Source organism: Xenopus laevis, chromosome 9_10S (assembly GCF_017654675.1).
Source record: "Xenopus laevis strain J_2021 chromosome 9_10S, Xenopus_laevis_v10.1, whole genome shotgun sequence".
NCBI lineage: Eukaryota > Metazoa > Chordata > Amphibia > Anura > Pipidae > Xenopus > Xenopus laevis.
The window spans coordinates 46,264,342-46,279,648 of record NC_054388.1 but is presented as its reverse complement, the minus strand read 5'-3'; the positions used below and the strand labels follow the sequence as shown (position 1 = coordinate 46,279,648).

The following is a 15,307-nucleotide window of genomic DNA, read 5'->3' as shown; positions in this document are numbered from 1 at the left end:
CATTGTCAATAAATGAACCATACACATACACATTTGTGGGGTTCCTGCTGCAGATACTCACCACCCAGAGGCCGGCATTTTCATCAGCTCTGACACCCCGAAGGATAAAGAGCCCATAAAGTCATTTCTAGTGGTCCGGTCCCAGTCCCAGATCTCTACCGAGAGTCTCCGATCTTTGTCTGACGGCTTCAGTTTGCTGAAATTGTAATTGTTATAATTACAAACATTATGACTATCATCCCAAAAATGGTGTAGGGGAGACGTAACTTACAAGGTGAAAGACTCGTTCCACTGTGGGTTGAGTGTGGAGCGGATCGTTTTGGTTTTCTGTTTGCTTTCATTTTTGGGGTCAGGGATGAGTTTCAACTTGACATAAGGGTCTGATAAGCCATTGGGGTCCATAGGGATCAGATTCTTGGCGTCACGTACTGAAAGAGAGAATAAACAGAGCGTGAGCACAGATTGGGCAGATAATGGAGGTGGCACCAACTCTGGCTGTATCACTATACAGAGCCAGAAGCCACATAGCTAAAGATATAATCAGATCCTAAACATATAATCAGATCCTTACATAGTGACCCCTGCGGCTTGTCCTACTTTAACTGTTTAAATTTTTAGCAATCACATGCTATCGAAGTCCCACCTGCTGGTAAGAGACTATATATGCAAGTGGAGCAGATCAGACAACACGGGAAGGGACAAATATAATAATTTACAGTAAGTTTGGTGGTGGAAAGGAATCTTCAGTTACTGTAGGGAAAAATTCTCCACTAAATGAAGATAACATTTCTCTGGACTCTGAGCTCTATCGGAGCAATGTAATGACAAGTCCAGCAGGGGGAACTCTGGGACACCATATAAATGAACAGCTAAATAATGTTACAGTAGCAATTTGCAGCATAATATGTACTGTACAGAGCAATACTCTGCGTGCAACCTCATCACCAGTTTATTTATGACCGGGTGTGGCAGCCAATTGCCCCATTATAAATGAGAGTTACTAACGACATTATGACATATGGTCATTTATGGAGGCCATATACTGTATATATATTGCTTGGTGCTTATGTGGGGGGGGGGGGTCTAAACATTTCAGCACCAAACACCTGTGTTAACTGCAGGCAATAACTTTGTTCCCAGGGCACTATCTGCATGAAATCTGTATGCTCTCCATATGTACTCTAGGTTGGCAGCCTTGGGTTCCATTCTGTCCAGGACACTATCTACACCAAGTCTGTATGTCTCCCTGTGTAAATAAAGGGTAAATAACCTCATCATTGTTAATAATAAAGTGCAAGGAACCATCACAGCAGTGTCAGTATGTAAAACCCCTACATCTGTGTCTCCTTCACAGATACCATGGGAAGTGCTAGTAGGGTATATGGCAGGGGAAGGACCCAGGAAGTGAGTGGAGAAGAGTCAGGCGCTGGGGCAGTAATAAGGGAAGGAATGCAAAAATAGAAAAATACTTGACAAGGAAGCCAAAAAAGCTGCGCTTTATCTGACATTGCTGCACATTCAATGATACACACATCCAGGCCCAGTTATGACTGTAATTAAGACAATCTAAACAGGGTTATATTGTGCTACTAACTGCCCCTGCTTGCTACAGCTACAGTACATGTTGCAGTGCAATCACTGGCCCTTGGGCCAAAACATCAGCCTGATTTTTTTCCAGCATGTTGTTGGCCAGATTTGCCCCATACTGCCATTTGGAGACAACCGCTTTTTGAAATGGCCTCAGCTTTCCTCTAGTTCATTCTTACCACAACAGATAAAAGTGACTTTAAGCAAATCAGAAGAGTGGCAGCTGATTTAAGGATTCTAAGTATATACAGTATAGAGAGTAAAGGAATGGATTGAGCACATTTCCTTTTTCCCTGAGTCCCCTAAAAACAAAAGATTTCCATTTTCTAACCAACCTAGACTGTTCACCAACAAGAGAACAAAATGAAACTTTGCGAATGAAGCAACCACTTCTTTGTTTTATATTTTCTTGCTTGATTGCAGTTTTATAGCACTTGTAATATTTATGGGACCTAAATGAGTTTTCTGTTTACTCTGACCTGTAAATGCTTTCCCCTTCCTTCCTATGAACTCCCATATGCCTGAGTTAAGCCTCATGGGGGGCACTTAATGCATTTACATTCATAATTTAGAACAGTGATGATTTCATATTGGTTTGAAGAAACAACAATTTTCTCCCAATCCAGTAATCATAGGGTCAATTACTACTAGGCAATGTGCTTCCATTACCCCAGGTGTGGCGGGTGCTCTCCAACCAAGGACCCTTGCCTGATCATTCATGGTCAGATGCTTGTCTGTGTCCACAGCTACTAACATCTGACAGGGCAAGGGAGGATGCCAGATGCTAGGATCAGTTCTAAATCGGTTCAGCCCTCTATCATCTGCTCCAAGTAGAAACTGGGCACTGCCTCCCAGCTGGAGCATAAACGAATTTGACAAACCACTTATTATGCACCTAAACCGGATTGAATCTGAAGGAAAGTGAGTTTTACACAAAAGACGGGAAAAAAAAGAGACGCAAGTTGTAACAAGTAAATTGGAGAAAATCCTGTTAGATTGCAGGTCCAGTAATCCTATAAAACCAGGACATGCACCACTTGATCCTGTACTTAGCACTACATTCGGCACTAAGCTCACATGCGAATATATAGTGGCTGTATCCGTGAGAAATAGAATGACAAGTCACGCGGAGAAAGGCGACATTCACCCGAGTCTCACACCCAACTCTGATCACAGTTTCCCATCTCTGGATTAGATGCGCTATACTGCACTAATTCCACCGCAATTAATTCTACGTTAAATGGCAGCCCCCATGATTAAAAGCAATTAATATATGGCAGAGGAATAACCTGCCCTGTCACTCTAATCAAACAATAATGAGACAGAAATCTGCAGCGTTAATTCCGCTTCTGTGAGTCTATTTCGCTGATATAAGCCAGTATTAACTATTCTGGGGCCAATAGGAGAAGGTATTCTACAGATCTACCCAATGGCCACATTATGTCTGTAAGTGAATTACTTAAAGGAAATGTAACATCAAAAAATTAAAGCGTTTCCAAGGAATGACAGTATAATGTATTGTTGCCCTGCACTGTTAAAACTGGTGAATTTGCTTCAGAAACTCTACAATATCTTATATAAACAAGCTGTTGTGTAGCCATGGGGGCAGCCATTAAAAGCTGAAAAAGGAGAAAAGGCACAGGATACACACTGATTACAGATAAGCTCTGTAATACACAATGGGATTCTTTAGAAAGTATATGTTATATACTGTGTATCCTGTGCTTTAATGGCTGCCCCAATGGATACACAGCATCTTGTTTATATAAACTGTAGTTGTTTTTCTGAAGCAAACACATTATTTCTACTAGTGCAGGAAACAGGAAATTATATTGTCATTCCTTTAAAACGCTTTCATTTTTTCATGTTACTGTTCAATTAAGCCCTAATCACCATAACTAATACACTGGCAGATTGTATCCCGTGCCGGCCTCTGAATGTTATGCTGCTTCCCTACTGCTTCTTATCATACCTGCCAAACTATTCTTAATGAACTCAATGCCCAACAGCTATAGCACGACTATAAACTTGTAAAACTAAGGAACTAAACCCATTGGTCTAGAAGAGACCTTATCAGGGATTTATAAAGAGGAATCACTGCCTCTCTCTCTGTTCCCTGGGGATCTGGTGTGTAAAACTAAACCCAGAGCTCTAGGTGAGACTTTACCATGTATCTATAAAGTGGTATCACTACCTGTCTCTGGGGATCTGCTCTGTAGAACTGAACCCAGAGTTCTAGGTGAGATCTTACCATGCACCTATAAAGTGGTGCGCTGCCTTTCTCTGTTCCTTGGGGTACTGCTCTGTAGAACTAGATCTGGATCTCTAGATGATACTTACCCGGTATCTATAAAGTGCTATTACTACATCTATCTGCCCCGGGGATCTGCTCTGTAGGACTGAAAGCAGAGTTAGAGGGGAGACCTAGACTCATTCTGACTCATTTAAAAGCTAGGTGCCTGCAGAATAAACAGAACAGACGGCATAGAAGCATCTGCTATATGTTTTGTGCATCGTTTGAAAGTATGGGTAGTTTGACATTGCAAGAGATACAGTTGGGCCCCCGAGAATGCATGATGGAAATACAAATAAGACTAGTTCGACCCACCAGCACACGGAGGAGATTAGAGGGGCACAGCAAGACCCCACTATAAAGCTGCTTCATTTATTTACCTGAAACTGGCATCAGATAAATAATTTATTGGTATCTTTAATGTTCTGATCAGAGTGCCAGGCACACACACTATCGATAGAGAGAGCCTAGCATGGAAGCTGCGCCAGAGAAGAGCGTGCTGGGAAAGCGCCGCTGGGCAAACCTTTCCAGCCCAAACAAACAATAACAACATGGACAGAGCTAAACAAAAAAAAAGGCAGAACTCCTGCATCAAAAAACAATATAAGCAAAACCTGTGCAGCACAAAGAGACAATTGAGAATTGAAAACTTGCCCAAACACCAAGACATAATCAGAACACAAAGACAGAACTGAAAAACAACTGGACAATGTGCAATGTAAAGATAGGACCTGAACTTGTACAGTGCAAAGAAACAGCCTCACAATGTTGCATTCTGAGCACTGGGGCACTAAAAGATCTGCTTCTTGAAAAGAGAGATTAGAACTGTCAGTAACTGCAGGAGACTAGAATAACATCTGAAACATGTTTCCCCTAGAAAAGGCAACCTTGTGTTTTATTTCTGGAGAGATCCACTAAGCCCTACGGCCGTGGTTCTGCACAATACCATCATGCAAAAACCCTAACACCACATTAACTTATTGTACACTATAATCCAGGCCCTTCCCAGAAACCCAGATACATCATGGAATTTCTTTACTTCTCCAGTACATACAGAATTTGTACCCAGCCAATAGTGCCCTAATACATCTGCTTGGGTATTCTCCCCTTATGGAGCACAATTATCTCATGTTATAGAGTTAAAAAAGACCCATCAGAATTATCCTTTATGTACTGTCCTGATTTGCTCTTATACAGTAACAAGAAAATATAGAGTAACAAGAAGATATATACATTGTAATGGATTTCAACAAGTCCCCAATGTCAGGGCAATGCCAGAGAAAGACACAGTTGGTCACCTGGTTCCAGCAGTGCAGTAAGGTAAAGTCATTATGTAGGGATGTTCTATGACAGGCTCAGCTGCCCACAGACCCTTACAATACACTGCATTTGTTAAGAGATGTGTGTCTATGTTCCACTCTACTGCAAATAAAATGGTATCTGATTAATCTTTTGAATAAAACTGCAGGAGCTGATTTGAAGGGCAGAAAGTGGTTGAAATAGATGAAGTGGAGTAATTTCTATTCCTGTTACAGCAATAGATGGATAGCGGAGTATCGTTTTTTCCCACAAAAAGGGTCAAGGTGCCAGAGGCCATTAGAGAAACAGAACTTTCATTTGAAGCAATAGGTGGTTCTTCACAGTGAGGGTGGATGATGATGTAATGGCTGATTCTGTTAATGCCTTTAATGGCGGCTTGGATGATTTACTGGACAGACATAATATCATAGGCTATTGTGATACTATAGGCTCATGTTACAATTTGTTTTAGCTGTAAAGATAGCTGTAAAGCTGTAAAGATACACTTGTCCTTAAACTTCAGTCCTGTTTAATGTATCTCTGCAGGACACTGTAGATGGCACCAGAAAGTCTAGTGCATGCTGGTAAAAACAAAATCATCCTGATTTCAGATGCACAAATACCTATCTCTGCACCTACATATATGCCCCTGCTGCTCATGCCCATTAATCTAGGCTCTAGGGGGTAGAGACTGCTTGGGTGCAAACAGGTTACCATTTTTGTTCCAATATAGCAAGGATAAACAGCATAAGTGGGTAACAGGGGGTATGGTATGTAAGAATAGAGACAGTAGGACAAGATAAAGACAGTAGGACAAGCTGAATACAGTAGGACAAGATAAAAAAAAGCAGAGCATGAAGAAGACTGGATGGAAAGATGGAGACAGTAGGACACGAGGGCACCAGATGGAGATACCGTAAAAATAGGGTAAGAAGGAGCCAGTAAGGCAAGATGGAGACAGTAGGTTAAGATAGAGATAAGAGGGAATAATGAAGACAGTACAACACAAATATGAAAACAGCAGGGTAGTAGTGGAGACATTATCTCTGCCCATCATGCAGCCCTCCAGAAGTTGCTATGGCCCAGTCTAATATATATCATAGTTCACACAAATTATCCCCGCAGGTATTTAGGTTATGCCATGGAATAAAAGGGTATGAAGGAATTCACCAGCGTACAGTGAATTCCTTCATATCCTGTTAGTGAGGTGGCCAATTCCTCTACCACTGAGCACCAAGAGAAGAAATTTAGGGTATGTAAGGTGTGCGGTGATCTCCAACCTTGTATGGATTAAAAGGGGACATGGCTCCTTGGTTTTCCTTTCACCTACCTGTCACACTTAGCACTTCACCTTTCACTTCTGCTATCAAGTAAATCCGACCCCTCTTCTCTGTGTGGTCCATTCCACACAAGCTGGGTACATTGATGACACAGACTTTATGTATATTCATGTCGCAGGCTGCAGGGAGAGAGATATCAGGGTTACCTACACATTACTACCTGCACCTCAGCTAAAGGAAATGCAAAGTTAGAGCTGGTGAGTATAATTTAACCATTCGGGGTGTCATTGTGCCTCCCCATAAATTCAATGCAGATGTAAGCCCCAATAGCTCAATAACAAACCAGGGATGGGATCTTTACTATGCCCTATTCCTCCCACAGCCACCAAAACTCTCAAAGGCCTTCTATAGAGGGATACATATATAGTGAATAAAGTACCCCCTCTTGTAAAATATAAGGATATTATTAGTTACCGAGGAGTTTCATGACCATATAAAAACACGAGGCCGAAGGCCGAGTGTTTTTATACAGGTCATGGAACTCCGAGGTAACTTCTAATATCCTCATATTTTACAACTGGGGGTACTTTATTTATTATAATACACAAATTTTAGTGAGTCATGTGACAGAAATTACATCACTACTCACCGTTTATAACTGATGACATCACTACTCACCGTTTATAAGGATATAATTTACAGGATATTCATGGCTTTTGTGTATTATATTGATATTAAGTTACACATAAAGTAGCAATATGCATTTGCTGGTCCTTCAGATAATGGTAATATACCGCTCCCACCATGGCCCAATCACCCTTCAAGTACAACGTAAACACCACAAATTGGGCACCATCACCATCTTGCCCTGCCATCTTCATTTTTCCCTATTGCTACTCTGTGGGGCTCTACCTAGGATGGGCACCAATGCACGAATCTCTGGTAATAATAAGCAGCTCTGTGTATCAGAGGATGCAGAGTTAAATTAGCACTGCAGGATATTAATAGCTTTGCCTGTGTCAGATGCAGGATGGAAAATTTCTGCCTGGGTTCCCGGGACCTTTTTATTCCAGATACATAAACATCTCTATGGAGGAGTCCAGCTGAGCAGAGTAAATGATCTCGTCTTGTGCCTGACCCGCTGTGGCATGGCAGATAGGAAGGAATATTATTACAGGCATGTAGTGCCCTGTTTTACAACCCATTTCTAGAAGCCCCTAAAGTTACATTCACCCTTCTTTTTCTGCACCCCCAATGCTCAAGGTGACTAATAGCACCCAGATCCCACTAAGCATGTGTCAGGCTTCAACAGAAAGGGAAGCTATAAGGAACGAGGATCTTCAAAGCTACAGGTCTGCTTTATGTCTCAGTCAGTACAGCATTTCTAGCCATAATCCTGTAAAGAAAAGGTACAACATGTCTAGCCCAGAAATCAGGGTGTTCCTATCAGGCATGGACTGGGATTCAAAATAGGCCCTGGAATTTCAAGTAAACGGAGGCCGCATTTGCCAAAATACACATATTGCCAGTCTGGGTTTTAATTCCGATTTCCCCAAAACAATATGGCTGACACCCACTTACTTTCACACTTCATTCCTTGGTGAATCATCCCATAGAGAAGTGAGCCGCAATGGTCACAAAATGTTGGGCTGCCATAGGTATGGATTTTAAACTTGTGCTTACTTCTTGGGTCCTGGAAACAGAAGAAAATAAAACAGATCAATTAACAGCATTGTGCAGCACTGTGGAAAAGGTTGCGGCTTTAATAATAATTAATAATAATAATAATAATAAAAATGCAGTATGTGCCTACCCCTGGTGGAGGAATTGAGCAGATGAGTTAGCACTCAGACTCAATGCTTTAAAGTTTAAACAAAATACTTGTAGAGACTCACTTGCCATGAGCAACTTAGTGTCCCTTGTAACTATCAAGAAAACAAATTACCCTCTCCCCCAAGAAAAAAGAGAAGAGAAGAAAAAGAAGAGAAGGCATTGGCAGAAAAATCATTTACCTATATGGGGACTGTTCATCAAATAACCAGTCTTGTAATCTACCTATTCTGTTGTACTTGCTACGGTTACTGGTTTTAGCAACAAGGAGGCAGTAGAAACTGCAAATTTTGGGAGAACAAAAACAATAGAAAGTGTGGGTCACGTAAGTCCCTTCCATGCTTCTTTCTCAGAGCATGGAAGGGACTTATTCCTCAGCAGGAATTCTGTACCCATTTTAGTGCCTGGGATAAATAAGCACTCAAGTCCAGGTGACCATGTGATATCACTGTCTTAAGCTTTGTTCATTGGTCACATTTGTTGCTGGAGTCTTATGTGAGGGGCTCTTACACAGATCCGGTCACAAGCGTTGATAAAAGTTGGTGACTCGGGACCTCCAGACCAAGTCTGCAGCTTATTGGTCCATAGAGGGTCCCATCCAACTGCCTGCTTAAAATTGCCTACATGTTTACCAGATGGGTTTAAAAATCTCATTGGTCACAGACTGCACTGGCATGCTGATGAAGACTGGTCCTATGTTAGAATCTAATCATTGGCCCCTCAGCCTAACAATAGGATCAGGCTGATTTTGACCCTGCACATGGCCAAATTGGGCAAAGACTCGTGGATCTCTCTGTGTATGGCCAGTTTTAGTGATTGTTTCCCTGAAGCAAAAGGAATTTGGGAGCCAGGCCCTCAGCTGCCCCACCTCTGGTAATGTCACTGATGGACAGAAAGAGCGATTTCCGTTTAATGAAAGAAACCAATATCATTAAGAAACCAGCAGAAGATTCCTATTTTGTATTTATTTCTAGTGCGGAGGCTAAATATTGATGAGAACATAGAAGATACTATTAAACTCCTAATCCCTGCAATGGACTAAAAGCCCCCTGAGACCACATGCCGATTGATTCACCCACTAATCAGCTGAATGCCACGAAAAGGGTTGGCTGTTGGCACAAGCTCATCAGTGACCTCATTTTGTTTGATGAAAATGATTTCCATTAAAATTCCATCTAAATTTAGCTGGAAATCTCTGGCCTTTTTGCCAATATCCAGCTGCACCCACAGCTGCTACTTTATTACCTGCAGCCAATAAAACACCAGCAAAATCCCATCAAATATTCAGCACTTAATATTCCTATAATCCGAACATTTATTGAACTTAATTACTCTGCTAAAAACAGCCAATAGTAGATGTAAAACTCAGCAAGACCTGCACTTTAAATTAGGGGACTCCTCTTAGCATGGGGAGGCTGATCGAAGCCCTGGGGGATGCTGATCTAAATATGGGGCTTCTTTAAGCCCGGCGCATGGAGGGCTGCTCTAAGAGTAGCTCTAAGTCTAAGCAGTGTGTGGGTAAGTGGAACAAAACGCTGAATCACAATGACGAGGTTACCTTTCCATTCTATATATATCTCCAAAGCATCTATTTCCAGCACCACCCATGCACCGAAATCTCCCACCCACCATCCAGGCAATGAGAAACACAACAGTGACAAACAATGACTTCTCCATGTCCCACTTTACCAATCCCACGGGCACAACTAGCAGCCCCCTCCTGCATAGGCAGTGGGGATCCAGCTCCTCAGCAGAACAGAACCTTTGGCCCAGGAATTTATTAGACAGACAGAGACAGTGAGGGAGAGATGGATAAATGCCTAAGGGAAGGGGAAGTTCAACAGCAGAGCAGCGATACAGTGTTGCTGGTGTGTATTTATGCACTTGATCCTGAAAGAAGCTGGCGGATAGGCTTGAAATGACAGTGATACATTGTATTTGTTGCTTCTATAGGAAACACTTGTATAAGATTTACTGGCAGATGGGGGCTAGGTCACTAGAGGGGGCTCTTGCTGCATCCAATTTATTTTAACTGTTTCCCTTGGCTCATTAACACTAAAGGCAATGTAGAAAACCAGTGAATCCTTTTAGCCCATGCCCGTTTGACAATAGGAAAGAGAGCAGCCCGCAGCATTAAATACAGATAATCAGATCTCTGTACCTGGGTAAATACTGGGGTGGGGAGGTTGGATTCAAATACCCAAAGGAGGTTCCTGATTATCCATGTAGAGAGCAGTCCAGGAGCAGGAAGTACACAGAAACAGAGTACTTGGCTAGGTATTGGGGGACAGGACACCACATTCATTTACCCAAGGGGATGATCCTGACTGACCATGGGAAAGAGAGCAGCCCAGAAGCAGGAATTACAAGAATCAGAGCTTTGTGCCTAAGTAAATACTTGGGGGGGAGAAATTGGATTCACTTGCACAGGGAGAGGCAGAAGCGTAACTAGAGGGGGGCGGGCCCTGGCGCAGGACGCGCAGCCGGGCCCCAGCCCCCCTCCGTACACCCGGAAACTGTCTGGGAATGTGCGCAGCGGCGCGCGGACTGCCGGGGGGCCCTGAGGGGGGGGCCTGGCCCACTCACACCCCCTGCTCCCCCGGTAGTTCCGCCACTGGTTCCAGGCTGGCCATGGGAAAGAGAGCAGCCAAGGAGCAGGAGGATGTTACAAGTGGAGCAGTTTCTAACCTATACAGGATGCCAAAATAAGTAAAGTAAAATAAGCTAGGCAAAACCAGAGAAAGAAGCATGTATAACTGCAGTCTGCTAGGAGCCTCTAGTGACACATGGAAAGGAATTAGGCAGCCCCTGATATATAAGACCACCCTTCTTAGAAGATCAACAGACGGAGACAGAACAATACACCTGACGTAGTAGAGTATATGTTTACTAATTTGATTAAGACTAGCACTAAACACTGCTCAGTATGTACTGTATTTACTGTAATGTTGTATGAATAAAATGTCTGCAGCACATGGCCGAGGCCCTGTATTATCAGCTAGATGAAGTGGCTTGGATCTGGATCTGCCCCTAACACAGATAATGGAAATGGTTTGATTGTTGTACATCCCTGCAGCATGCACTTCAACTCCCCACAAAAGCTCATCAGTCCCAGCTCCTGCCCCCCTCCCACTGTGCAGCCACAAACCTCCTTATAAAGTAAAACTGAATCTTAGTTGGATTCGCACCTTCAGAGCTCAGGGGAACTGGATCTTCTCTCTGGGATCATGCAGTGCGGAGGGGGGGGTTTGAGACTATAATATTTACACTGGTTCTTATCTGAATCCTCTGGCAGTTTGGTCTGAAAAACCCCACAAAATGTTAATGTATGTATGTATAGCAGCAGAAATGTAACCAGTTATTATTTATTATAAATAAATATATGTCTAAGTGTTTGTCTAGGTGTTTTGATACACCGTTTGGCCGAGGTCCCTGCCCCAAAGAACTTACAATCTCTTAGGAAGAGACAGGCAGACAGACAAAAAGGGGTGGGGAAGAAGTGCAGTGATCCCCAACCAGTGGTTAATGAGCCAACCTCTTGAATGTTGCTCCCAGTGGCCTCAAAGCAGTTGATTATTTTTGAATTCCAGGCTTGGAGGCAAGTTTTAATTGCATAAAAACCAGATGTACTGCTAAACAGAGGCTCCTGTAGGCTGTCAGTCAACATAGGGCTACCGAGTCACAGCGAATCACAGCCCTTATTTGGTACACCTCAGGAACATTTTCATGCTTGTGTTGCTCTCCAACTGTGTTTAAATTTGAATGTGGCCCATGGAGAAAAAGTTTGAGAAATGTAAGGAACCCGTTACATATATATTTACACCCTACTTTGGTTGAAGGGTGTAATGTAAGCATGCAGGGAGTTGTTAAGGATCTTTATACTATAGAAAAAGTGGCTCATAACTACAGTGTAACTGAACTAGGCCTTATAGTTAGGGATGCCACCTTTTCTGGAAAAAAATACCAGCTTTCCTATATGTTTATCTTTTTACCCTATTAATAACATTGGGATCAGCCATCATTTTCATAGGCCAGGCCGGTATAGTACCGGCCAGGTGGCAACCCTACTTAAAGGGCGAGATGGAGATGGGAGGTGCAACTAGAGTGCGCCGAGCCCCCCTGCAAAAAAATCTTCAGAGGGCCCCAGCACACTCCGATCCCCATACTGGCGCCCACTCCCCATCCAGACTCCACCCCCAGACCCCGCAGTCCGGGCCCCCCTTTTTCCTGGCCCCCCTGTGACTGCGGTGTCTGCTTCCACTACAGTTAGGCCACTGGAGGGCAAGATAGAGACAGGAGGGAAAGATTGAAAGAGGATGGAAAGATGGAGCCAGCAGTGAGAGAAGGTGACCCAACCCAAACCCAACCTGAGCCTGGCAGCACACAGATTATACTGAATCACTGAAAAGCTGTTATCTATACCCAATCAAATGACTTCTCCACTTATCACCGATAGTCTGTAAGGTCAAGGGACAGAGATAATTAAATGTAATTAGATGTACTTAATGCTATAGCAAACTGGCAGCTCCTGCATGAAGATCAAATAGGCTCTTTGTACTGTGCCTCACGGGTGCCAACACAGAATATGGAGATAACAGAGCAAAAGCGGGTTATTTTTCCTGTCCTGTACAGAGCCACACTATTCAGGCACAGAGCATACAATCTAACGTTCACTTCTCATTAACCTACAAAAGGTACCTGCATCTGTATTGGTTCATGCCTTACAGGAGGAGCGATGCAGGAAACCCATATTGTACCTGAGTTATGACATGAGCCATACAGGGAATAGCAGGGTCTGGGAGTTACAAAAGGAGCCATAGAGGGAATAGCAGGGTCTGGAAGATAAAGAAGGAGCCATACAGGGAATAGCTGGGCCTGGGAGTTACAAAAGGAGCCATATACCACAGAGCAGATTACATAGTTGTTATGTTGATCAAACTTCCCTTTCCTTCACTCCTGCCAACACAGGCTGCATCTATTCACTTTGCGTTTGGGTGGGAGGGGAGACAGGGGCGTAGGGATAAAACATATGTTGTAGCTGATGTGAAGAAAGGAACCATGTGTGGTGCCAATTAATGCCAGAGAAACCCCACCCCATCTACCCCATAGGGACAAGGGACCAAACATTGTTCATATACAGAACTTCCAGTGTATCTTTTCTTTTCCTTTTTCTTTTTCCTAATGAGCTTTCTGCAACTGTTTGCACATCTAATCCCTGAATAGAGAGCTGTCCCTGTTGGCAACCAGTTGCATTTGGCATTCCTACGACTCTTTAGCAATGAAAATGCAGAGATTGCAGTCCTACATACTGCAAAGGTGTGAATGTCAGAGAGAAGCCTTGGGAGCAGAGCAACGAATCACTGCACTCTGGATAAGTAACTGGTTCCTGTGGCCCTAAAGAGCCCTTCTGCATTCTGTGTGGCTCATGAGGCAGCCAAGTGGCAGATCATCCTTCAGGATTCTGAGGCAGTACAGAGTCATTTGGCAGAAGATAACATCTTACTGATGGCTAAGGACAGATGAAGTGACTCTTAACTTAGTATGAGAAGTGCTTTAATAAGCTGGCAGGGCCCCGGCTTCAGATGCAAAGATCCGATCGTACGAATCAACGTACGATCAGACTTTCCCATCTCCCGACCTGCCACTAACCATTCAGATCAGCCGATGTTCTGCCCCTGACAGCAATCGTACGATAGTTATGTCCGATAAAGCTAGTGACAGTCTGACAACTAAAAATCGTATGATCGGCAATACACACAGAGATATTATCGGCAGCTGACAGAAATTTTCTATCCTGTCCGATCGAACAAACGGCCGATCTCCGCCGAACGAAAAATGTCGGGACTCTCCACACATGGTCCGAAAATCGTACGAATCCTCGATTCGTAAGATCAGATCTTTGCGTCTATGGCCAGCTTAAGACACAGGAGAGACTGGTGTCTTATGTGCTTCAGCTGGGCGGCAATATTGTGCTCTGCATTGAGCACTGAATCTAGGAAGATGCAAAACTCACAATACCTGCCAGCGAATATATTAGGTGCCCCAATTTGCTTATGTATTCACTAGGAGAGAATTCTGGGAGTTGTAGCAGAGGGACAGAATGAGACCCACAACTCTTTCCACGCCAACTCCAGTGGCTAGGGCATACAGGGACAGGGAGAGCCTGGCAAATCTGTGTCCACAAATCATTCCACATCTAAGAAACTACTGCTAGAGGGTTCCCAAAATAAGTTCAGGGTTTTAAAGTAGCATTCAACCCCAGCAGGGGACAGCAGTGCAGAGCACAGCTGTTATTTGCCACTTAGCACTGTAACCAAAGCCACAATAGGAAACATTCTGTTAAGTGCAGCAAAGCAGAACGCTAAGTGAGGTGGGTGCATCTCACAGAACAGATACCTCACTGCAGTCTGTCATTACTGCCCTAGGAATAGGGAATCCCTGCATAAGGTGTAGAAACAGTGCTGTGCACACAGGTAGTGCTATAATAATAGAAATATACATACATACCATGTATACCGAATCCTTAAAATCATGTGACTTATTGTCACAAAACAAGGAAGTAAAAAAATGTTTAGCTCTTTTTTTCCTCCCACATTTGCATATGCAAATTAGGATTCGGAATTGGTTCGGTAATTGGCTGAATCTTTCTCAAAGGATTCAGGGGTTCGGCCGATTCCAAAATAATGGATTCGGTGCATCCCTAGAAAAATTTCAAATACTCTAAACACATATCATAATAAATTAGAAAGCAAAATTAAGCACAACCACAAATTGTCTCAGCACCATTATTCATAACCCAGATAATTATTTTGTAATACTAATTTGCCAGATTTGCCAGCAATGAATTAGTCTTATCTGTTCCACAGAAGCAAGTAAAGGTGGCCATACATAGGCCGATAAAAGCTGCCGACAAACCGTGTCGGCAGCTTATTGGCCCGTGTATGGGGCCCCCCGACGGGCTTCACCGATCGAGATCTGGCTGAAAGTCTATTCATTGATGCGGTCCCGCGATCCGACC

At 43.3% G+C, this 15,307-nt stretch overlaps 1 protein-coding gene across 5 annotated transcripts in view; it reads right to left on the bottom strand.

Annotated features, from left to right (window-relative positions):
• Nucleotides 1-15,307, bottom strand: part of prkca.S (protein kinase C, alpha S homeolog) — a 106,268-nt gene that overhangs the window by 23,285 nt on the left and 67,676 nt on the right. For all 5 annotated transcript variants that reach the window (XM_041578060.1, XM_041578057.1, XM_041578058.1 and 2 more), the window contains exons 4-7: nt 8,041-8,152; nt 6,510-6,638; nt 272-428; nt 62-196 (exon numbers count right to left, since the gene is read on the bottom strand). In XM_041578060.1, coding sequence (XP_041433994.1) covers nt 62-196; nt 272-428; nt 6,510-6,638; nt 8,041-8,068 — 449 coding nt within the window. In that variant the 5' untranslated portion in view covers nt 8,069-8,152. The remainder of the gene's footprint in view (nt 1-61; nt 197-271; nt 429-6,509; nt 6,639-8,040; nt 8,153-15,307) is intronic.